The following is a 23275-nucleotide window of genomic DNA, read 5'->3' as shown; positions in this document are numbered from 1 at the left end:
GGCTTTTAAATTTCATGGTATATTTAAAAGCCTTTGCCTTAGTCATGGACGTGGCCTTATTGAAACTTTTGTTTTGTGGGCATGGCTCTCCATTTTCATGGGCCGAAAGTTGAAAAAATGGAGAGGGAAGCAACGGCGTCGTTTGGCAGCCATTGAAATCGTTAAATTATTATGCAGTTAGAAAGTGGCACGAAACGAACCCTCGTTTTTGTGTAAGCAAACCGAACGAAAAAGCAGAGCACTCAAAGTCTCTTCGCGGCAGTCATAGATTCTGTGACACACAGAGACACAGACAAGCAAAGAGAGGGAGGGAGGGAGAGAGAGAAATGGGAAATCCAAAGCAAAAATGGACATCGGAGGAAGAAGAAGCTCTAAGAGCTGGCGTGAAAAAGCATGGCACTGGCAAGTGGAAGGACATCCAGAAAGACCCTGAGTTCAATCCCTTCCTCTCTTCTCGCTCCAATATTGATCTCAAGGTCTCTCTCTCTCTCTCTCTCTCTCCTTATCTATATACGTATACGTATGTATCTGTATTTGTGTGTATATATACACGTGTTCGCATGGAAAATCTGGAATTTGAGTTTACTGTGTTTTGTGGTGGTTGTTTTCAAGGGAGGTAAGAAAGTTGCTATAGGCTGTAAAAGTGATGATGACTTTTGTTTGTTTTAATTTTTCTTTTTGGGTCAAATGAGAGGTCATTGAATGTAAACATGGTCTGGTTTTTATGGTATGTTAAAGTGGATTACAATGCTGATGGCATATCAGACCTATGAATTTGAGTGGCTGAGTCTTACCCTTGTGGAGTTTTGGATTAAAATGGTGAACCCATGGATCACTTAGAGCTACCAAAAGATTTTTTGAGCTACTGCCCACTTGATTATTTCTAACGTAGTGTTTGTTAATTTACAACTTGGTTCCAAAACAGCCCACCTATTGCAAAGTTGGGAGGCACTCTTAAGTCACTTGATTTTCAATCTTTGTTCACATGGTATTTGGGTATGAAAAGCATTTTTGGAATGGTGTGCAATCACGCTAGCCTAAATTATATTTCAATGAATTAAGCTTCTTAATATCAGAACTATTTGCAGACTGCATCTAATACAGTGGAGCAATATATTTTTTCAGTTAATTACTATGTGCCTGGTCTGTAGTTCAACTTGGGTTTTGCTTGTATAGGACAAATGGAGGAATATGACTGTTAGTGGCATGAACCCCAGAGATAAGTCAAGGGCGCCAAAAGCAAAAGCCAACGCCGATGCTCCTGCTGCTTCAGTGTCCGTTTCACAAACTTCTGCTGCTGCTTCAGCCAAACGAGATGCACCAGCAGCAGCTACAGCTACAGCCAGACGCGATGCACCAGCAGTAACTCCAGCCAGACGTGATGCACCAGCAGCAACTCCAGCCAGACGCGATGCACCAGCAGCAACTCCAGTCAGGCATGATGCACCAGCAGCTCCAGTTGCAGATGATTCCTCAACTGGCTTATCTGATGCAAAAACTGCTCCAGCGTATGACATTTGTTTCTCATTGCCGTTGTCTTTTATTAATACAATAGAAAAAAAATATGCAGGTTGTCACATGGTACTCTTTCACTATGAAATTTCCACTGAACTATACTGTGACTGGAATTTGCTGAATTTCTGTGTGGGGAATGATGAGTGGAAGAAACATGGTTACATTGCGGAACGAAATAGCTCTTTAGAGTTGTATGAATTGGCACAGTAATGGTGATGGGGTAGCTGACTAATCAGTCAGCTCAGTCGGGATAAAGGGGAGAGGAAAGGAGTTAATGGTTGATGATGCTAAGGACTCTTCAGTTGATAACTAGATGTGAGGTGGCCATCTTTGTAAATATTACAGTCGTACTAAGTTGACAAGGATTCGATCATTTGAGTTCAGCTCTATAAACATAGTGTTGCTCTATGCATATATAAGTAGATGCTACAAAATAAGGAGTAGTTTCAGGTATAAAAAGAAAAATAATTTGTTTCCTCTTAGCTCGTATACTTCCTCCTGCTTGCAATAAGAATGAATGGTTCTATTGCATAGTTTCTTCGAGAACACCCATGAAGAAATATCCTGACTAATTGAAAGATGTGGAAGTGTGTTATTATATTCTGAACTATAATATTGTTGTGTGACACGCAACAATTAGCCTAGTTGGTGGATCTTGCTTTGCTCTCTTCCTGGAATCATATTTTATGATGCTGTAGTTTCAGCACAGCCACAGTCCTATGCTTTAACACTCTCAAGCCTCTCACGGCAAACATAACATCTGTAGATTACATAACTCTTAGGATTAAGTAACAAAGTGAATAGAAGGATTTATTTCTACGTATATGCCTACAGTTGTTATCCATTTCATTTTATCAATTTCTGTAACTCCAATAGATACTCCTGTTCTTCGAGTCAATTTCATTTTGGTCAATCATCTTCTTCTGTTATTAGGTATGATGCAATGATTTTTGAAGCACTTTCTACCTCAACAGGGCCAAATGGATTGGACTCTGGTGCTATTGCTAGCTTTATTGAGGTACACTTGAAATATATGCTTTCTTTCTTGTCCTCACAAAATGAAGCAAAAAATATCTGGGTTTACTATGGAGGAAGGTGTATATTCGTACTTGGAAGGGAAAGAAAATTGTCGTGAAATGATAATATTTTGATCCTTTATAAACTCTTGTAGATTCATGTTTCAATTAATCATGGTACATCATGTGTCCATATGCTAGAGCTGAAAAAACTTTGACTTAATTTTAGTTCTTGAAAATATAGCATTTTGTTAGAAGACCAACATACCTATTCTATCTCATATTAGCTACTTGATTGATAATACCTAAATCTAAGCTGGTATTTCAATACCAGTCGAGCTCTTTATATTAGGATGATCTTCAAATAGATTACTTTTACTTATTTTGATGGTGAGAATGCAATTTTCTGTAAAGAATTTACAAAGAAAAGCTTCCTATTGACATTGTTTTTGGATGTCTCTAATGATGTTACCTGCTTTACTGCCTTTACATTGTCATGAGGTGTTATTGAATATTTATTACCCTTGTAAATATTAATTTAATTTTTATTACTACTCAATTTTCATGATATTGAAAATGATTTGTGCAGCAAAGGAATGAAATCCCCCCAAATTTTAGAAGGTCATTAAGTAATAGGTTGAGAAGGCTGGTTCACCAAGAGAAACTTGAAAAGGTGATTGGTTTTATATTTTTCAGCCCAAATTTAATCATTGTATGTTTTCTAACCCAGGATTAATCTGGCTCTATCAATGGTATGTTTATTTGCAACTAGCAATTTTAAATGGCTAAATCAATGTTTTTCTGCGCACCTTTTTATTTTTATTTTTTTATGCTTGATTGCAACTTAACATTGTAGCTAGTTGCTGGCCAGATTACATTGCCAGCTGAAATCGACATTGAATATCAACTCATTTAAGTTACCATGTCATCAAAATGTAGATTCAAAATTGCTACAGGACGAAAGCCCCGAAACAAAAGGACATCCATCCGATAGAGGAATCGGCAGTGGCTGCTGCCTACAAGATTGCTGATGCCGAAAACAAATCGTTTGTGGCAGCAGAAGCAGTGAAAGAGCTTGAGAGGTTGTCAGAGATGGCTGAAGAAGCAGAATCAACGCTGCAGGTGGCAGCAGAGATTCTTGAGAAATGTAACACCCAAACTTCCCAATTGTTGTGTCTTATCTTTTGCATTGCTTTTCCACATGATTTTAACTATACGTTGACATGCCTCCTAATTTGACAGGTTCAGAAGGTGAAGTTCTGCTGATGGCATGAGATATGAATCCCTGTCTTATCCAATCGGAAGATGACACCTGTGATTAGAACTTGTAAATTTAGTTCGCTATACTTCCATTCGCTCCTGAGGTGCAACCAAGCCAATATTTTTTTTGCTCATTTTCCTAATAATAATAGTTTATTATACTACACCCTTCAGACCGGACCTGGTGGCTGCTGATGGAGAATGGTTTTTGAATTATCTGTCTATTGAGGATCACGCGGTTTATATACAGGTTTTAAGTGATGTAATTTTATATTTTCATTTAATCATAAAACTATAGCTTTACAGTGATGAATTTATTTCGTTTTTATGTGATGGAATTGTTTGTTTATTTTTTTTATTTTCAAATTACCCCTGCGTGACAGAGAACAGACCAGGAGTTTGCCAAAATTTGCTAAACTTATATGAGTGAATTTGGTTATGGGTTATATATGGTCTTCCATCTCATTGTAGCGCCAAGTGAAAATAATAAAATAGCCTAAGGCCATCAGCTTCGTTATGCAACTGAACTGCAGAAACATAAACGACTATGAAATTGAAGAGGCAAAAGGGATCAAATAAGGGAAAATGTTTAAGATGTAATTGCCAACATCTCATTCTCTGTTGTTGATCCAAAGGAGCAAGACAAATGAAAGCATCAGCTAGCTGGCCACAAAATAGGGGGAAAAACAGAAACGGAAATAATTTCTCGGTTCACAGTGCAAAACCAAAGACTGGAAAAACTATAACAGTACAAGCCCGAGCTCTGAGGGTTTCAATGCATTCCTCATCCGATAATTATAGAGGTAGTAGTGAAGTTGCCCATCACCAGGTCCAAACTTGAGCTCTTTCAAGAATGACTCATTCTGCATGACATCCAGTGCATTGAAGACGTCAAAATCCTTCTGTTTTGCTACGATAAGAGCATCATTCATCAACTGAAGCAGTGGAGTCTTTGTGGATACATTATAATAGGAGTATGCAGCCTTCAAGATTGAGTAGGTCTGATTGCCGAGGATAGACGAAGGAAGAGTGTAGAAGCTGCAGAAGTCGGTCACCTCATGAGTCTCTGGGCTCTCGACCAAGTAACTGTCCACCACATTCTCCTCAGGAAGAAGCCAATGCTCCACATCATTTTCATCAAAATCTGGTGCAACCACAAACTGGCTCAAGTAGTTTCTAAGCAACCGAGTTACAGCAGGGACATCACGAAGTTCCATTTTCCTGAATCCAGGAGTAGCTGGTGAATCTGGTAACTTGTACAGTTTTATTGTTCGGCTCATAGTCATCCTAGCACCAAGCCTTGAAAACCCAACATCAATAAGCTTCTTTGGGTTCAAAGACCTATGCCAGTACTGGCAAGTTGTGATTGGAGTTGGAAGAACTACTCCAGCTGTGTATGCTGCTTGCCATATATTCTCCAAATGAACCCTCCTTGTGACCTCCTTGATCATAACAGGTGCAAGTCTCTTCGACCTAAGCTTCTTATGCACACATAAGAAATTAATCTCAGCCATTTTCACTATCTCATTACGGACCCGGATTCTAGCAGGAACACCAGTAATGAAAGCAACCAGCTTCTTGTTAGTCTTAGCACGAACACCAATATGCCAGCTACTAAAATAACCGGGAGGGTGCAGAGCCCACCTGAGAAACTCCTTTGAGTAATTGAATCGAAACATGTTCTCATCATCCTCAACATAATTATTCTTCAACAGATTGTAGACCTCAGTGCAGGTACCTTCAGAGTCCAGGTCACATGTGGTCCATTCATATTGAGTCGGAAGATTGTAAGGCTCTTGTTTGACCTCAGACAACGGTGTGGGGGGCTCAATCGGGCCCTCGGCCAAGCTGACATCCCCAAGATCCTTAAATTGCCCAACAGGTTGAGTTTCCCAAAATGCGTGCCTTTTTCCAATTGACATTGAATCTTGGAACTTTCGGACTATGGTTTCCAGTGAGCTATCATCCTTAACAAGTTGGTTTGCATCAGAATCATGATCTGCCTCCTTAGGAGACCCAGGTGGAGAATTGTTGTTATCACCCATTGCAACTACTTAATTGACTCAGATTCCTAAATGAAAGTATTTGTTATCTGAAGCACAAAAACAACCAATTCAAATTAAGGCAAAACAAAACAAAAACAACCCATTAGATCATCTGGGAAAATTTAGCATAGCAACAGTTCAACACCGTTTTTTTTTTTCCACCTGATGCAACAATTTCACAGAAAAACCCCAAAGCTTTTTCTTTTCTAATCCTTTTCCTAGGTTCAAAACGACCCATAATTATAAAACTTCATACGAACAAGTGTTGAATATCATAAAAACACAATTCAGCAGGCTAACAGATCTGTGAAATTTAAGACGACGAGCTAGAAATACACTCACAGTTCCAGCAGACGAGCTTGCGATACCTTGAGATTCTTCTGATTAGAGCTTCATAGATCTTGATTTTGATTTGGGTTTGTCGGGGATGAATGAGAATCTCTAGGGTTTTTGGTGAAAGCAAGCGGCTTTGAAGATGCCGCTGGGGTTGGGAGAATACGAGGAGTGCGTGTGTTGTATTGTATGGGCTTCCCGAGCGTATTAATCAACGAGAACTTTAGCATATGCGCCCGAATTGCTGCCCTCTGCTTCTGTTTATTTTATTATTTTAATTTTTATTGTCAATACAAAAAGAAAATGATTATTTCTTTTTTATTGGGTGAATATCAAGAACCCTTTCACGAATCATAATGCTTGTGTTTTCTTTAAGTTTTCTCTGCTAATAAGACACAATAAAACACAATATAGTTCGAGTTGAGTCGATAACAAATTTAAATGATAATGACATGTGTTTTTAACGGATGAGTTTATGTTTAACATGATAATCACATTTATCTCTATACTTTTGTTTTAACATTATAGGTTAACAAGACATATTTAAGTTTACGATAATTTCATATAACATGAAGGCAAAACAATATAAACACAACAAAATACGATAAGTCATTATCATATAATGTATCTTACATGGGCAAATTAGGCGAGCTATACATTATTTTAATGTTTTACCTTACAAGTTCTTTTTTTGGGGAAGGAATTAGACATAAGTCATTTGAAATTTTAAAATTGTTTGGGTTGAGATTTCTCAACTCGTATTAATATACTTTTTAATTTAGATTAGAAGAGAAACTTTGGTGTCACGCATAATGCCTACCTTTCCGGAGGACACGGGCCTATAGCACATAGGGCCCACTCTAAATTTACAAGGAGAAAGGCCCATTAACAAGCACTCTTCCTTGTCCAGCCCAATTGTTTTTTATTTGCGCTAAACCGGCAAGTCCATGTTTGATTTCAGCTCCAGCAGCCAACGTTCAGTGAGTCAGTGAGAAAGCTCAGAGATTTCACAGAGCTCAACTCAACGGCCAGTCGTCCACAACCAAACCACCATGTGCGGGGACGCAAGGAACTGGGACGAAGAATCATACAGAGAAACCATATTGAAGGAGAGGGAGATCCAAACCCGAACCGTATTCCGAACCGTTTGGGCTCCATCCCTTAACCCTAACCCGGAAGCCATCGTCGTCGCCTCCAGCGATGGATCGGTTTCTTCATACTCCATCCCCTCCCTCGTATCCAAGCCCGTACGTGCCTCATTTTCCTCCAAATCTCAATTTTCAATATTCATTTTGTTTAAAACTTATTTATGGCTTTTTTTGGTTGTTGCAGCCACTGGGTTTTAGCAATGTGAAAGCTCCACAGTAAGTATTTGTGTAACTCTACGATGTCGTATTGACTATTGACAGCAGCTGATGTTGGTTTTACATGTGGTGGAATTTTAATTTAATTTGTAGCTCGTTAATGGCTGAACCCGCTTGCTTCCTTCAAGCTCACGAAGGCCCTGCATACGATGTTAAGTTTTACGGCCATGGCGAGGATGCTGTTTTGCTGAGGTTCAATTATACGCTTATAATATTCTGATCAGCTTTTTTGAGTTATTTCTTAATTTCGCCATATTTACACTAATTGATTTTCTCGGAATTTTTACACTTAGTTGTGGTGACGATGGTCGGATTCGAGGTTGGAAGTGGAAGGATTGTGTAGAAGCAGAGGCGCCTATTCATTTGCAAGGTGATTTAGGTTTTTGACAGCTTACCATACCATGTGAATTAGTATTAGTCCAACTAACATTGCGTTGTTATTTTAGTTTGGTATGTTGCTTTGGTTCATGAAAATTGAATTTGATTCTAATTCTGGAAATTTATATTATTCACATTGTTTCTTCCTGCTTTTGTAGGAAACCATGTGAAGCCACTACTTGACCTGGTGAATCCGCAGCATAAGTAAGTCACCGAAAAGAAAAGACTCTCAGGGTCCTCTATTTCATCCCCCTGAATTTCATAACCTGAATAAGAATCTTCTAAACAAGGACATTTGTCTTTCTGCCTTATAACACGGGCTATGATTAGTCCCTGACATTACTTTAGTTCACATTTCTTGTATTTTACTGCTGTGTTTTTAGAGGTCCTTGGGGGGCTTTATCTCCAATCCCTGAAAACAATGCTCTTGCCGTTAATGATCAGGTATGCTATTGTTTTAGTCATATAGTTTCTTCTTTTATGAGCATGGAAAATAGTGTGTTAACATCTCTTTTACCACAATAGGGGGGATCCATTTTTTCTGCTGCTGGTGATTCTTGTGTCTATTGCTGGGATGTGGTATGTATTTGTTCAAGGTGAATCTTTCACTTGTGCAATGAAGTTTTTGTGTAAAAGCACATACATATTACCGTACATTATGTTACATTGTTCTTGTCATAATTCCCTAGCCGCACTGATCCCGGCATGATTTGTATCGGAAATGTTTCAGGAAAGTGGTCAAGTCAAAATGACTTTTAAGGGGCACTCAGACTACTTGCATTCTATAGTTGCCCGGAACTCTACCAATCAGATCATAACAGGTTCAGAGGATGGGACAGCACGTATATGGGGTAAAAACCTAACATTTTTAATTTTCAAGGATTGTGGCAGAAAGTTCAGAAGAATAATTTTCCATCAACAAAGTTATTGTTTTCTTTCATAGTTAGTATGTTCCAGTCTTTGACTACCACTTCATTGTATTAAATGTCCAGACACATTGGGCTTGTTCTTAGTAACATGTGTTTATGGTTTTACCCAGATTGCAAAAGTGGAAAGTGTGTTCAAGTGTATGAGCCAGCAAAGGGTACTAAATTGAAAGGATTGTTTTCGTGCATAAGTTGCATGGCTCTTGATGCAAGTGAAAGCTGGTTGGTAAGCATTTATGTGATGGGAATGTTGTTGCATTGCACTCTGTTGAAGTTGCTTGCTGCTATGATTTACTAAATGTTTTTCTTCTGTAGGCTTGTGGTAGTGGTCGGAGTTTATCAGTTTGGAATCTTCCTGCTTCTGAATGCATTTCAAGGACTTCAACTCGTGCATCTGTACAGGATGTAGTATTCGACGAAAATCAAGTGAGCTCCCCTTACTGTAACTGAACTTAGTTAGGCACCTAGTGTTACTAAAAAAAGAAGTAACTTTTAAGTTCCAGGAGAAAAGGGTGTGGACCAATAACTATGGTTGTTTTAAATTCATCAAACTAGTAAACTAACTTCTTAACGGGATAAGATGCATTGTTAAGATATCAGCAAATAAGGATACTGTTATTAAATCTTCATCCCAAGGAATGGGGCTGGAATTGGTATGTTAAATTTTTTGTTTTTATTGATGGGGAGTAATTGGTAGAAGAATACATTATATCTATGGGGTTGCCTGTTTAACTCCTAAAGAAACACCTAGTTTGTAGAAAGGAAGCACAAAGGAAAACCAATATCCTAAAGTTTATTGTTGGTTCTCCTTTCCAGGTATTAGCAGTTGGAGCAGAACCTCTACTTTGCCGTTATGACATAAACGGGGCAATCCTTTCACAAATGCAATGTGCTCCTCAGTCAGCCTTTTCCGTCTCATTACATGCATCTGGGGTATGCTTAACTTGATCTCTCTTTCCCTTTGTTTTTTGTCAATAATATTTGATTTTTTTTTTCTTTTAAAGAATGTTGGTCTTGCCAACTTGCTCATATTTTAGGTTTAGCACTAGGTGCTAAGTTACCAGCACTATCCTTTGATTTGAAATTTTGAGAAGTACGTATTTCAAAGTAGGTTCAGTGAGTCAAATGATCCAAATCATGTTTTTAAAGGAATATGTAGCTTCTATCCTTGCTATAAACAATAGGTGTGGCTAGAGCAAACGAAAATGTATGTACTTAGAAGCTAATGACAATATTATTAATGAAAGAGCATGCGGACCATGGTATGGATTAAAGTTATTACACAGAACTTGAAAGAGGTTTTTAACTTCATCACTTATCAAATTCTATTTTCACTTCTCATCCCATTGAACCATTGTTTTGTTCAGGTTACAGCAGTAGGAGGTTACGGAGGTCTTGTTGACATTATTTCGCACTTCGGAAGCCACTTGTGCACATTCATCTGCCGATGTGTTTAGATAGAGTTCAAATATCGTTTACAGTGGGCTCTTGAAAGAATTGTGGGCTGCAAAAGCATTTCAAACTTAATGGGCGGTAAAATCCAATTGCAATTGCATGGTCCTTGGAAAAATTGTGGTGGGTAACCTTGTAAGAACCATGTAGAGCTTGATGTGCTGAGAGTTTCCACATAGTTTGCTGAAACTGTAAAATTGGTTCGAGCCTTGTTGTAAATGTTATTGGCCCATTTTTACCACTACAAGAAAAATGTTTTCAGACAATAAGGTGTAAGTACATGATTTTGATGTTCCAAGTTTACATATAATCTATGAATTAAAGGGCCAGCAATAGATGACCATGCTTTACCCTTTTTTTTATTATGGTTTTTGTTCTTTTGCATATTCAGGGCATTTAAAAAAAAAAATCTCCTTTTAAAGACGGATGTGATAAAATATTTTGGTGCATTTGAAAGCCCGGGAATATTACTATACCAATATACCCATATACAAGAGGTTGTAATGGATTTATAGCTCAAGTTGTTATTAAAAAAATTTAATAAGAGGTTGTGTTTGGGCCTTAGCCCGTTCCAAATCCAGCCCCATATATTCGTGTGCTAATTCTATGAGGAAAGAGAGTCCGTTTTATACTCCTATTCCACTCCCGCCAATCCGTGAGCGCCACGTGCCCGAATCGAATCTGGAGGGACGCGAAGACCATACTCCCTCGAATCGGATATACAATAATCAAAACCCCCTCACTCGCTTAGTTTACTCACTTGTCAAACACAAAACTTTCTCTCTCTCTTTCTGTCTCTCTCTCGCTCATTCCTTAACTCCGCGGCTTAGATCCGAGGAGTTTGGGAAACCCTAATTTTCAGAAAACATACCAAAGCTCTCTTCGGTCGCTCTCTCTTCGCTTTCACCTTCTCACCGATCATCGGCAGGTCTTCCTCGCATACCTTTCTCCTTATACATCCATCTTTTTTTACTCGCACGGTTGTTCGATCTGGTTCTCTCCATTTTTTTTCACGATTTTTTCTTTCCATAAATTTCTGGATTCTGAATTGGCTTGTGTTCGTTGATGTTGATTTGCTGTTTATTTTCTTCTGTTTGTTTTTTGTTGTTGAAATATTTGTTTTTCACTATTGAGCATAGTCGTCTGAGTTCTGTTGTTTCAGTTGTATAGGAATAAATAAGTTTTGCTATTAAGATTTGAGAATTAATTTCAGAAAACTCTTGTAGTTCTTTCTCGTTTTCAATATGTTTCCTGTGCTCCATATATTTGATGTGAATCGTAACGTTTTCTTAAGTAGTTGTTACTACAAGTTCTATAATGCTTCTGATCTTTGAAATTTTCGTACTATTGCAGATAATATTGTTTTAAGTTTTGTTTATTGCTTCTCACAGTGTGGTTTATGTTATTACGTTTATGTGGTAGTTAATAGTTAGTCATACGTGGATGTTAGTTATACAAAATTGTGTTTGAAGTTCTTAAATCCTTCTAGAGAGGAGAGTGACAAATGCTGTTTAATGTTTTTCATGAAGAAATCATTGAATTATTGAAATCTGAGAAAATCTGAGTTACTGTATAATTCGAAGTAGCATTAGCATGGACATCATTGTTATTTTTGCTTAATTTTCACACAATTTGTACTGGTTGAGAAGATTGGTGATGTTTTTCTCTTATACTATTGTTGGTACTTGTGCAGTCATGGCAGCTCCAGAAGGATCACAATTTGATACTCGTCAGTATGATTCCAAAATGACTGAGCTGTAAGATTCGCACTCTCATTTTTCTACTTTAAAACTGCATTTTAGGTGCCTATGAAGCTTTTACTCTTTTCTTGTATTTATTCGTGCATTTTGGTGGTAGTGATGTGGGTATGCGTCTTTTACTCTTTTCTTGTATTTATTATGTGGTTAAAAAGTTTTCGTAAGGATTCAAAACTGGTTGCTAACTGTATCTCCCATGCTTGGTGAATTGGCTACAGACTTGCAACTGATGGGCAGGAATTCTTTACATCATATGATGAAGTTTATGATAGTTTTGATTCTATGGGTCTGCAAGAGAATCTTCTGAGGGGCATTTATGCTTACGGTACATATAGCCATAATTTTTTGTCCTCTTTTTAGTATGTTATATTGTTTATGACAAGAGGAAGAATTCTAAAAATTTTGTACTCTAATATCTTCATGGAGTTTTCCATTTGTCTTATAGCCGTGTTTTCTCTAGACTGGTGAATGGTTGAATTCACTGTTATTCCTTTTGCAGGTTTTGAAAAACCCTCAGCTATTCAGCAAAGGGGAATTGTTCCATTCTGCAAGGGTCTTGATGTTATTCAACAGGCTCAGTCTGGAACTGGGAAGACAGCGACTTTCTGTTCTGGTATTCTTCAACAGCTTGATTATGGGTTGACAGAATGCCAGGCCTTGGTTCTTGCCCCAACTCGAGAGCTTGCTCAACAGATTGAGAAGGTCATGAGGGCTCTGGGAGACTATCTGGGTGTGAGGGTCCATGCTTGTGTTGGTGGAACCAGTGTTCGTGAAGACCAGCGCATTCTGTCAAATGGGGTTCATGTTGTTGTGGGCACTCCTGGTCGTGTTTTTGACATGCTAAGGAGACAGTCGCTTCGTCCCGATAACATCAAAATGTTCGTTTTGGATGAGGCTGATGAGATGCTTTCCCGAGGTTTCAAGGATCAGGTATTTTTTCAACCCAATGATGTCTGTCTGTTTTTACGCGTTTTAGGACTAGTGAATGCATGTTCTGCATAATGAGGTTGTATGTGAATAATGGATTTCTCATATGCAAGGATAAATCATGTATGCAGTGTAGTTATCTATTAATATGGATAAGAACTGTAATGCATTAAAACATACATGAAGTAATTAATTGACATTCCAGAATGACAAATATGCCGAGTCAGTAGCAGTTTTGCTCCACCTTTGTATCACTTCATTATATGGCTTTCATTTCAGTTTCCTTGGTTTGCTGAAATCAATGTGATTTTGTAATTAAAATTTTATCTGAAGCGAAATGCATTTTTGTGGTGGTTCCAGATCTATGATATATTTCAGCTTCTGCCATCAAAGATTCAGGTTGGGGTGTTCTCTGCCACAATGCCACCTGAGGCCCTTGAGATCACAAGGAAGTTCATGAACAAACCTGTGAGGATTCTTGTGAAGCGTGATGAACTCACCCTGGAGGGTATCAAGCAATTTTATGTCAATGTTGACAAGGAGGAATGGAAGCTTGAGACTCTTTGTGATCTTTATGAAACTTTGGCCATTACCCAGAGTGTCATTTTTGTCAATACTCGACGCAAGGTTGATTGGTTGACTGACAAAATGCGGAGCCGAGACCATACAGTTTCTGCCACCCATGGAGACATGGACCAGAACACCAGAGACATCATCATGCGGGAGTTCCGTTCTGGGTCATCTCGTGTCTTGATCACCACTGATCTTCTGGCTCGTGGTATTGACGTTCAGCAAGTCTCCCTTGTTATAAACTATGACCTGCCTACCCAGCCAGAGAACTACCTTCACAGAATTGGGCGTAGTGGACGATTTGGCAGGAAGGGTGTTGCCATCAACTTTGTAACAAAGGATGATGAGAGGATGCTGTTTGACATCCAGAAGTTCTATAACGTGCTTGTGGAGGAGCTGCCATCGAATGTTGCTGATCTCCTCTGATGAGATTTTGTCCTCTTTAGAAAATTACCAAGGAAAAGCTGGTTTCTGCTTAGTAGTAAGTGTTATTTTGTTTGAAGTTTATTTTCTGTTTTTCGTCGTTCCAGCCGCCACATCCACCATTTTGTGTCTTCTCCTATTATTATTATTATCTTATCATTATTATAGGTCTAGTTCTTTTATAATTCATGGTTGTTGGATGCTATTTTAAGTGGTACAAGTACACTTGCAATGTGAAAACCATCATTGCCTTGATCGGTTGTGGTAGCAACTGTTGTTTCATAACATATCTTCTAGCTACTAATATGTATGTATTTTTTGAGTTGAACTTTGGTTTTTTTGATGTTTTAATTTTGGTTTTGATGGCTGTTGTGATTCGATGATTGTAATGGATGGTCAAACGCCAGTTTTGTAGAATTGTTGGCAACCGAAGCAGCTTTCTCCAAGTATCTTGTAGAGAGAGAGACACACACACAAGTTGCTATTGCCTTTATTCTATACATAGCTTTTTTCACCTTACCTTAATTAGGCATGATTTGAAGAGTATGGTAAGATGAGGCATGGCCTTCTCATTTCTTATAGAAGGAAGAAAAGTGCCCTCGTTTCATGAGAAAAAAGGCCTTTTCTTAAGCTTGATATCTTTATTTTTACTCGTTCAAGTAAGCAACAAGACTGTAGGTGTGTCGGTCAGGTGGAGTCCGTTAATTATTATTATAACAAAGATTCGTTGGCACCAAACTTTTCCACCACACATGGAAACTTCTTGTGAGATGTGATACGTGGTCAGTGGTCACAGTTATATAACTAACATTGTGGAGTCAACAACATCCAATTTGATCAGGGTCGGCCTCTTAAATTAGAACAACTTCAACCGCGTTTTTGACTCTATAATAAATATTAAAACAACGTTTCACATGTACGGTACCTCACGCACCCTTTGTCCCTTTCCATCATAATCATTCTTTTCTTAGCGTCACGTTATTAAATATGTAATTACTGTGCTTAATACACTAACGGATGGAATGCAATGCAATGTAATGCAACAACAAATCAAAGTCATTTGATCACTAACGGTTGAAGATCTCGATATATAGATTAGATAGTTTAGAATATAAAATGCTAGTCATACCTATGGAAAAACACAAAGGAGAGAGAAATTTTGTAAAATAAACAAAAATAGACAAAATTACCCTTATTTATTTTTGGATTTATTAAGGAATCCTTTATATTTGCATGTCTTTGATTTGAAAGTTGAGATGTTTTTCTGTCTTTTTTTAAAAAGCTTTGGCTTTTTTCAAAAGTGAAATTTTTTTTATAGCTAAAACCTAAATTTACTATCTTTTTAATAGAGGTGAGCCTCATTATTTTGATAAGCTTCACCTCTATTAAAGAGGTGATACACTGTACATAAAATGATATATAAATATAGTATACCTAGCATTGCTTGTTCACAATAGCGTTTTTCTTTTATTAAACTAATAAATAGTTGACATGTAAGACAATATGAGTACCTCAAAATCAGCAGCTTATTTGATTGCTGATCTAATTATATTGGGTAAGTAAAATAAATATAGAATAATTAACATTTAATAATGTCTTAATTTGTGGATGTGGGGTAGAGGGAAGGAAGGAAGGAAGGAAGGAAGGACCGGGAAGCGGTTTGATTGGATGTGTAGAGCTCCAGCGGACCAGGTCTGCCGCAGCGTCCTCTCTCCTCTGTAACAGCCTTACACGACGACACTGTTTTTTGTGAAACGCCATAACCAAAGCGCGGCTGCTTCCTCAATTTCTGTTGTCGTTTTTTTGGCTCATTCACTCCTACCGCCATCAACCTCACCCTTCCCTCCTCTGACATCATTACCATTACTACACCAGAAGAAAAAAATCGCACTCTCTCTCTCTCTCTTCCCTCTGTTTCTTTCTTAATTGTTTGTCGCTTTTTATAAAACCGCTTGCCTTTCCCACTCATTCACCGCCATTTCTCGAAATTTCTTGCTCCGGGCTCTGTTCACCCTTCCTTTTCTCTTTATTCGGTTCAAATCTCTCTCCCTCTCTGCATGAACTTTCTGGACCCTCCAGCATCCTAAGCGAGCTCTCAAATTCACCTCTCTCTCTCTCTCTCTCTCTCTCTCTCTCTCTCACGTTTATATATAATATATAGTTATATATTCAAGGCTATCGTATATTGCGGTTCTTCCATTTCATGGCGATTTCAGATTCGCCTGAGACCGTAGGCATCACAGGCACCAGCACGAGCCCTCTCACCGACTCGGATCTCACCCACACCCTCCGACGCAGGCCCGCCGCCGCCACAACCGTACCTAGAGATGTAGCCGATTCCGGCTCCAAGACCGACGAAGACGACAGTACGTTGAACGATTTGGTCAGAGACTCCGGCAGTGAAGACTCGGTGACCGCCAAGATCTGCGAACCCGGCGATAACGTTCGTATTGGAGGCTCGGAAGCTTCTATGGATTCGGTCAATGCTGTCCAAGACAATAAAGGACTCGGCGAAAATGATCGAGGCGGCGATCGTTCGGCTGTGAAATTCGCGTATCGGCCTTCGGTTCCAGCTCATCGAAGAGTCAAAGAGAGCCCTCTCAGCTCTGATGCCATCTTCAGACAGGTATTTAGGCCTTATTTAGCTTAATGTCACTTCATTGTTAAAGACAATTTCTTTCGTTTCGCATGATCGAAATTGTGAAATGCTATTGAAAATTCTTAGTAATGAAAAGGTGTTTTGTTCGGAAACAAGTTCTGGTCTGTTAGCATTGAGTTGTGTGCGAGCGCGGTGCTAATTCCTAGTTTTACTTCTCTTTTGAGCAGAGCCATGCAGGTCTCTTCAACCTGTGTATAGTAGTGCTTGTTGCTGTAAACAGCAGGCTTATCATCGAGAATTTAATGAAGGTTTGCCATATGCCTGTATCCTTGTTGTTTTGATTAACTTCATGCCGTTTAGCGGAATTTTTTTTAGATGCCTTATGGTTTAATTATTGTTGCAGTATGGTTGGTTAATTAAAACTGGTTTTTGGTTTAGTTCAAGATCATTGCGAGATTGGCCCCTTCTTATGTGCTGGTAATTTTTCTATCGTTTTGCATTGGTACCCTGTTTGGTTATAGAATTAATTAACTTTTCGTTCTCATGTTCAATTTTTTAGTATTTCAAATTATAGTTTGTGGGCACTTTATTCTGCTTTTTTTTTTTTTTTTTTCTCTTTCACTTGCAGCCTTACTCTTCCAATTTTCCCACTTGCCGCCTTTGTAGTTGAGAAGTTAGCCCTGCAAAAGTCTATATCTGAACCTGTGAGTAATTCATATGGTAATACTTCAAAATAGTACATTTTCACAAGTATATTTGCAATATTAAATTCTGGCCTGACATTGCAGGCTGTTGTTTCTCTTCATATGATCATTACCACAACTTCAATTTTGTATCCAGTTTTGGTGATTCTCAGGTTAGTTTGAACATACTGATAAGTTTTTATTTTTGCATCTATAGTTGAAACTGTTCTGCCATGGCTGATAGGAAGATTTGGGTTTGTTCTATCACTATTAAGAGAGGTTCTCTTATAAGCATGGGAAAAGTGAGCACGCATAAGCAGGGATGTTTTGAGCCGTTGGATTGTTAAGATTTTAAATAAAAACAATGACATTTAGCATTATGCATGCTCACTTTTCTCATGCTCATAAAAGAATCTCACTATTAGATGATCATTTCGTTGTTGCCTATAATATATGTTTTAGTGCTATTAATCTGTTAAGTGAACTTTCTGTAGATGGAAAAAGATATTGTGGTACTGTCTGAAAAATTGTCTCTTAATGTATAATGAGCTTCAATAGGAGAGGCTATTGTTGGATTTTATTGATGGGGTCTTTAGTTCTGGAATATGTGAATAGTAGTGAAGATGCTGTATTTAATTAGGTGATTTCAATTTCTTCAGGTGCGATTCTGCTGTTTTATCTGGTGTTACGTTGATGCTCTTTGCTTGCATCGTGTGGTTAAAGCTCGTTTCTTATGTGCATACAAACTATGACATGAGAGCGCTTGGCAAATCAACTGAAAAGGTAGCAATGAGCTTATAAAAAATTTCCTTAGAAGGTTTTCAATTAATGAACGGTTTTTTCCTTTACCTTAACTTAATATAAGGATTGAAGAAAGTTTAAAAAAAATCACTGATTCTCTCTTTCTTCCTTGATATTTTCCCACTTTAATAGATCTTTAATGTTCTTCAACACTTCTTTTTCTTGTGATAAATGATTGTTTTCTAATTCACGAAGTCCTTCTCTGATGCTAGGGGGATGCCGTGCCCAGTTCTTCAAATACAGATATCCCTCAGAATATTAGCTTAAAAAGTTTGGCGTACTTCATGGTTGCTCCGACATTATGTTATCAGGTAATTACACTTTTTTCTCTTTCAGAGTTAAACTAGGTTTTTGTATTTGTCAATCCCTATTCAGAAAGTGGAATAATACATGTTCTGATGCTTTTGTCATTTTGTTTGCTTTTTATTTTTCTGGTTATAAAGATAAAAAGTAAAGTTATGGCATGTAAGACAAACTAAACAAGTGTTTTTCTTGATTTATAAACTGTCATGCATACGTGTAAGCTTCATGGTTGCTCCAACATAACTTTGCTTTTTTCCAAATACAAGCTCTAATGCTTTGATTTTATTTTCAACTCATGTATTTCCATATGGCTCATTGTTATTTCAGACTAGTTACCCTCGTACAGCATGTGTTCGAAAGGGTTGGGTGTTTCGTCAACTTGTTAAGTTGATAATTTTTACTGGACTGATGGGATTTATAGTAGAACAAGTAAGTTTGAATTTTTTGTTTCAACTAGCTTTCTGTCCTCTTTTGTTTTCCTTTGATTATTGCAGAATTATGACATTTGTATATTTGTGCAGTACATTAATCCTATTGTCAAGAATTCACAACATCCTTTGAAAGGGAACCTCTTATATGCAATAGAGAGGGTTTTGAAACTTTCTGTTCCCAATTTATACGTGTGGCTATGCATGTTCTATTGCTTTTTCCACCTCTGGTGCGTCCGTTGCTATGGTAAATTTACACTTTCAAATAATTTCATTGTTTAGCTTATGCTTACATACAGTGCTGCAAATATAGGTTAAATATTCTTGCTGAGCTGCTTTGTTTTGGTGATCGAGAGTTCTATAAAGATTGGTGGAATGCAAAGACAGTTGAGGAGGTGCGTTTTATGTTGTATGAAACTTATTCTTGGGTTACATTATTACAGCTCTTTGCTTAATTGAAAATTTTGACTATTCGCTTTTGTTGCATGGCTCTTCTGGTTTTGTGGCTGTCATCAGTATTGGAGAATGTGGAATATGGTATGTATGTTAACTATAATTCAGTTGTTTCCTTACTTTTTTCCATATACATAATTCTTACGAGAAATCATTTGTTTTGATCTACTGGTTGCCGATCTAAGATGATAATAGGTTCCAAAATTTTTCTTCTATTTGATATTTAGGTTGCTTATGGGACTGTTTTCCATTTGGTTCTTGATGCATCCCAATTGTACTGTCATCAAAGTTGCCATGTAAAGATAGTTAAATAATATCTTAAAATCTTTTCTGTTGTTTAGTTTGTTTGCTAACATGATTCTATACTCACCTCCTTCTCTCCATGAGGTAGTTGAATATAGCGTAGACTTCATTTGTTGTGTATATATTGAATTTACTGGTGGCCTTGTGGTTCTCATTAGTCATTTATGCTAATCATATGCCTTAGTGAAAGTGTAATACTGATTGGGTTCATTTCAGCCTGTTCATAAATGGATGGTTCGCCATATCTATTTTCCATGCCTACGGCATGGAGTACCAAAGGTAACAAGTTTCTCTTTATTTTAATCTAAGTGATGCGTGATGGATCTGATTTGAACTTTCTTTTTTAAGAAAGCTCGAATTTAATTTGTTATTTGTTTATTTTTTGTTCCTTTCAATTCAGGGAGTTGCCATTGTAATCGCCTTCCTAGTATCTGCTGTATTTCATGAGGTATATTGCTTTGTTTCTGAGTTTATGTTGTTATTTAGTTCTATCTCCCTCCTAATTGAATCTGTAGTCAGTCTAGAATGAGAATTAGCATTTTCTCTCTTTTTGAAGTGGGAGTGTTGGTGGAGATTGGGGTTCTGGAAACTGACTCAGTATCATGATTTTATGGCGGGTAGTAGGACTTGAAACTGAAAGGATGGCTTTGAGCCCTTCCATTAGAAAACTCAGCGATCTTAGAAGCCAAGCAAGAGTTAGCTATTTAGACATACGTTATCCAGGAATGTGCACAGTTGGTAATTTACTTTTATACAGTAGTTGAGATCAAGCTCAATCTTAATAACCAGTCCTATTGTTTTATTGGGTGATAGTGATGATAAAAGAGTCCCGAGTATGTTATAAGAGTAAAATGAGCATACATAGTAAAGAATAAATCCTGATGTCAGGACATGGGTAGAAAACCTCTACATTCTTCCAATATGAACCAAAATATTTGATTTGGGGCAAAGTGCAGAAAACTACATTCGATTTGAGTGTGAAAATGTATGTTATACTAGACCCAGAGCTTCCCCATGGTTATCACCAATGCAAACTCCAACTGAAACATTATCTGAGGGTCAATCGGAATCGTTCCCCCTTCTGTTTTCTGTCTTGCTCATCTGTATAATGTTTGTGTTTGTTTACTACCTTCAAATCCCCTATATGTTCTCTGAATTACTTATACTGTCATGAATTATTGTTCAATTCAACTACAGCTGTGCATTGCTGTTCCTTGCCACATGTTCAAGTTGTGGGCTTTCATAGGAATTATGTTGCAGGTAAGAACATTTTAATTTCCTTGCTTTGAGTATTGTTTGCACTCTGCATTGCAAAAATAAGAATGAGATGATTATTTTAAATTGTTTTTATTTTGTTGCATTTTTGTCACAGGTACCGCTTGTCTTGATCACAAATTACCTGCAAGATAAATTCAGAAACTCGATGGTATGTCTGTTTAGCCTTTTTATTGATTCAATATTTGTCATATCATTATATTTCTTCTAATCTCTTTTTTGAAATGTTATTTCCAGGTTGGAAATATGATCTTCTGGTTCATCTTTTGCATCCTTGGTCAGCCTATGTGTCTGCTTCTATATTACCACGACTTGATGAATCGGAAAGGGAAAGCTGAATAAGATTTTGACTCCTCAATCTCAAGGTGTGGATTGATTGTTCCGGAAGCGACTTTCGCTGCTCCCAGTGATTGATCATTTGTCAGTGTCGCAGCTTCCTTTGCGATGTTTTCATGATCCATACGTTTTTCATGTTACGCATATTTTTGGTTAATTCAGTTGATTTTATATAAACTTTTGAAATGTCGTTATCAAACAGTGAGTAGCGCCACAACTGTATTACCTGGTTTAGTTTTTCTGGTATATAATTAGATGGGAAATTTGTAAATGCTTCAGTTTCGATCAGGTTACGCCTTCATTATCATCTTCCCTGTTTTCTCCTATAAAATATAGGTATACTCTTGTTTCGATGTTACAACTGATTGTGGAGAAAGAAAAGTATATAAGGATTATCATCTTAAATGCCATTTTTACTGTAGCAATGTTCTCAAATAGCAAATGACTTCATTATAACATATCATCTCTGTAGGCTAATGTCACTTACTGTAACAATGTTCTCAAATAGCAAATAACTTTATTATATCAATATCATCTAGATAGGTTGTTGTTGCTAGATAAGGTCATATCTCTTAGCTGTTGGATGATACGGTCCTTAAACGAGGCTCTATCTCTTAATTGTTGAATCAAACTAACCAATTTGATCCAATGATTAAGAGATATGACTTTTCTAAGCGCCTTAGATAAGACTCTCATTATAGAATTCTACGTTGTTGTTACTGATATTATCGTCATATTTCATAGCAAACAGTATCGACATTTTGTAGATATTATGAATTTGTTATAGTAATGGTATTAGTACTATTTGAAAACAAATATACGTTGATAGATACCATAGTAAAGATAAATAAAGTAATAAATATCAAAATTCAGTTAATATTGTGAGTTCACTATGGTAATAATGCTATTTAATAATTTTGCCACAGTATTTCTACATGTCATCGGACAGCATCGCAAAAATGCAGTGGGCCCAATTACAAAAATATGCATTATCCTAAACTGCTGAAATGCGCAAGGAAAAACACACTGCAGGCAAACTCCCATAAGGTCGCTGTCCTGAGTCACGAGATTATCACGTGAACAGAAACACCTGGTAAACTCCACTGCGGAGAGTCCAGTGGTACCCCCTCCACATCCAATTCAAAACTTTTTTCTTTTCTTTTTTTCTAAATATCACCGACGGATCAGCATCCTAGTCAGCGCCGAACCACATTAAGAATGAAATAAATCATATGAGAATAACAATAAATATTATTAAATAAGCAATTGATCGGCCGAAATGCCACGATTCCCCAAGAATCTCTCATTTGACCAATTGACTGGAGCTTCAGAGACAGTGAGCTCAGATTTCCGTAAGTTCTCAGTGAAAGCAGCCATGGATGATTTCAGATCCAAATCATGCGGGCATGGAATGATGCAGATAGAGAGCTACTGCGGCAATGGCTCGGGGCCCACTTCCTCCGGCGGCGTCAATGGAATGCAAGATCTCAGGTGTTACAGTGCCTCCTATGCGTCTTCAGTGCAGCCGCCGACCCAAACCCAGATGGGCAACAATGGCGATAGGTTCAAGAAGGCCAAGTCCACAAATGGGTCTGCCTCGAAAAGCTGGAGCTTTAATGATCCGGAGCTGCAGAGGAAGAAGAGGGTCGCTAGCTATAAGGTTTATACTGTGGAAGGCAAGCTCAAAGGCTCTCTCAGGAAGAGCTTCAGGTGGGTCAAGGAAACCTGCAACAGAGTGGTCTATGGGCGGTAAATGATTTTTCTGAATATATTATTATTTGGTGGTTTAATTCGTGTTGGTTTATTCTATAAAGTTAATTTAATGAGGTGGTAATATGTTTGCCGATGAATATATGTATATTTCTGGATGTTTCGTATCTGAAATTTTATCCATTTTTATTCGAAGCCTTGTTTGCTGCTTTATGCTAAGAACATAAGTTGTCTCAAACCAAGCAAATATTGATGTGGTTATGGTGGAAATTATGAAAATTATAAAATTCGGATCTAAATTGTAAGGAATATTACAGGGGCAAATTGTTTTTTTTTTTCCTTTTTTTTTTTTGGTTCGAAGGATGAAATTTCATTACGAAAACTCACCCAAAACCCAAAAAGAGGATGGCACAAACAC

The 23275-nt window shown here is 37.6% G+C and overlaps 6 protein-coding genes across 7 annotated transcripts; 5 read left to right on the top strand and 1 right to left on the bottom strand.

Annotated features, from left to right (window-relative positions):
- The first annotated feature begins 179 nt into the window (after positions 1-179).
- LOC103340714 (single myb histone 4-like) lies at positions 180-4124 on the top strand. The gene is made up of 6 exons (XM_008244159.2): positions 180-476; positions 1177-1508; positions 2449-2533; positions 3121-3204; positions 3471-3678; positions 3774-4124. Exons 1-6 carry the CDS (start codon positions 327-329, stop codon positions 3803-3805), a joined length of 891 nt encoding a protein of 296 aa, XP_008242381.1. The 5' UTR covers positions 180-326; the 3' UTR covers positions 3806-4124.
- A 243-nt stretch (positions 4125-4367) lies between these two features.
- Positions 4368-6408, bottom strand: NMT1 (myristoyl-CoA:protein N-myristoyltransferase). 2 transcript variants are annotated; one of them, XM_008244158.2, is made up of 2 exons: positions 6179-6408; positions 4368-5883 (listed from the first exon to the last, which is right to left on the bottom strand). In XM_008244158.2, the coding sequence occupies exon 2, from the start codon at positions 5834-5836 to the stop codon at positions 4532-4534; it is 1305 nt and encodes a 434-aa protein (XP_008242380.2). In that variant the 5' UTR covers positions 5837-5883; positions 6179-6408; the 3' UTR covers positions 4368-4531. The 2 variants fall into 2 exon arrangements, with proteins under 2 accessions (XP_008242380.2, XP_088898324.1); XM_089042198.1 differs by having other exon boundaries at positions 4368-5862; positions 6179-6318.
- A 699-nt stretch (positions 6409-7107) lies between these two features.
- On the top strand, positions 7108-10651 carry DWA1 (DWD (DDB1-binding WD40 protein) hypersensitive to ABA 1). The gene is made up of 12 exons (XM_016796254.2): positions 7108-7416; positions 7502-7533; positions 7627-7725; positions 7827-7903; positions 8070-8115; positions 8295-8355; positions 8437-8490; positions 8642-8762; positions 8951-9063; positions 9153-9263; positions 9654-9770; positions 10205-10651. The coding sequence occupies exons 1-12, from the start codon at positions 7222-7224 to the stop codon at positions 10292-10294; spliced, it is 1116 nt and encodes a 371-aa protein (XP_016651740.2). The 5' UTR covers positions 7108-7221; the 3' UTR covers positions 10295-10651.
- A 368-nt stretch (positions 10652-11019) lies between these two features.
- LOC107881741 (eukaryotic initiation factor 4A-11-like) lies at positions 11020-14294 on the top strand. Its single transcript, XM_016796253.2, has 5 exons — positions 11020-11217; positions 11983-12046; positions 12265-12371; positions 12546-12976; positions 13334-14294. The coding sequence occupies exons 2-5, from the start codon at positions 11985-11987 to the stop codon at positions 13967-13969; spliced, it is 1236 nt and encodes a 411-aa protein (XP_016651739.1). The 5' UTR covers positions 11020-11217; positions 11983-11984; the 3' UTR covers positions 13970-14294.
- A 1531-nt stretch (positions 14295-15825) lies between these two features.
- TAG1 (membrane bound O-acyl transferase (MBOAT) family protein) lies at positions 15826-21418 on the top strand. The gene is made up of 16 exons (XM_008244157.3): positions 15826-16592; positions 16793-16873; positions 16969-17042; positions 17194-17269; positions 17354-17421; positions 17908-18031; positions 18262-18360; positions 18680-18781; positions 18874-19010; positions 19094-19175; positions 19297-19317; positions 19753-19815; positions 19937-19984; positions 20734-20796; positions 20909-20962; positions 21049-21418. Exons 1-16 carry the CDS (start codon positions 16170-16172, stop codon positions 21151-21153), a joined length of 1620 nt encoding a protein of 539 aa, XP_008242379.2. The 5' UTR covers positions 15826-16169; the 3' UTR covers positions 21154-21418.
- An 864-nt stretch (positions 21419-22282) lies between these two features.
- LOC103340711 (uncharacterized) lies at positions 22283-23052 on the top strand. The gene has a single exon (XM_008244155.3). The coding sequence runs from the start codon at positions 22427-22429 to the stop codon at positions 22898-22900; it is 474 nt and encodes a 157-aa protein (XP_008242377.2). The 5' UTR covers positions 22283-22426; the 3' UTR covers positions 22901-23052.
- The last annotated feature ends 223 nt before the right edge of the window (positions 23053-23275 follow it).

The sequence above is a fragment of the Prunus mume genome, linkage group LG8 (genome assembly GCF_029339155.1).
Source record: "Prunus mume cultivar Tortuosa linkage group LG8, ASM2933915v1, whole genome shotgun sequence".
NCBI classification, from domain to species: domain Eukaryota; kingdom Viridiplantae; phylum Streptophyta; class Magnoliopsida; order Rosales; family Rosaceae; genus Prunus; species Prunus mume.
Note: the sequence above shows the minus strand (reverse complement) of the source record. Positions and strands in the feature narration are given on the sequence as shown.

Excerpts from the sequence above, each read along its gene's own strand:
- LOC103340714 (XM_008244159.2), top strand. The coding sequence starts at position 327 with ATGGGAAATCCAAAGCAAAAATGGACATCGGAGGAAGAAGAAGCTCTA. Across the intron at positions 1,509-2,448 it reads GATGCAAAAACTGCTCCAGC|GTATGATGCAATGATTTTTG; the intron begins GTATGACATTTG and ends TTCTGTTATTAG. Across the intron at positions 3,679-3,773 it reads AGCAGAGATTCTTGAGAAAT|GTTCAGAAGGTGAAGTTCTG; the intron begins GTAACACCCAAA and ends CTAATTTGACAG.
- NMT1 (XM_008244158.2), bottom strand. The coding sequence starts at position 5,836 with ATGGGTGATAACAACAATTCTCCACCTGGGTCTCCTAAGGAGGCAGAT.
- DWA1 (XM_016796254.2), top strand. The coding sequence starts at position 7,222 with ATGTGCGGGGACGCAAGGAACTGGGACGAAGAATCATACAGAGAAACC. Across the intron at positions 8,116-8,294 it reads CTGGTGAATCCGCAGCATAA|AGGTCCTTGGGGGGCTTTAT; the intron begins GTAAGTCACCGA and ends CTGTGTTTTTAG. Across the intron at positions 9,771-10,204 it reads TCTCATTACATGCATCTGGG|GTTACAGCAGTAGGAGGTTA; the intron begins GTATGCTTAACT and ends TGTTTTGTTCAG.
- LOC107881741 (XM_016796253.2), top strand. The coding sequence starts at position 11,985 with ATGGCAGCTCCAGAAGGATCACAATTTGATACTCGTCAGTATGATTCC. Across the intron at positions 12,047-12,264 it reads GATTCCAAAATGACTGAGCT|ACTTGCAACTGATGGGCAGG; the intron begins GTAAGATTCGCA and ends AATTGGCTACAG. Across the intron at positions 12,372-12,545 it reads GAGGGGCATTTATGCTTACG|GTTTTGAAAAACCCTCAGCT; the intron begins GTACATATAGCC and ends TTCCTTTTGCAG.
- TAG1 (XM_008244157.3), top strand. The coding sequence starts at position 16,170 with ATGGCGATTTCAGATTCGCCTGAGACCGTAGGCATCACAGGCACCAGC. Across the intron at positions 19,011-19,093 it reads TATTGCTTTTTCCACCTCTG|GTTAAATATTCTTGCTGAGC; the intron begins GTGCGTCCGTTG and ends CTGCAAATATAG. Across the intron at positions 19,816-19,936 it reads TACGGCATGGAGTACCAAAG|GGAGTTGCCATTGTAATCGC; the intron begins GTAACAAGTTTC and ends CTTTCAATTCAG.
- LOC103340711 (XM_008244155.3), top strand. The coding sequence starts at position 22,427 with ATGCCACGATTCCCCAAGAATCTCTCATTTGACCAATTGACTGGAGCT.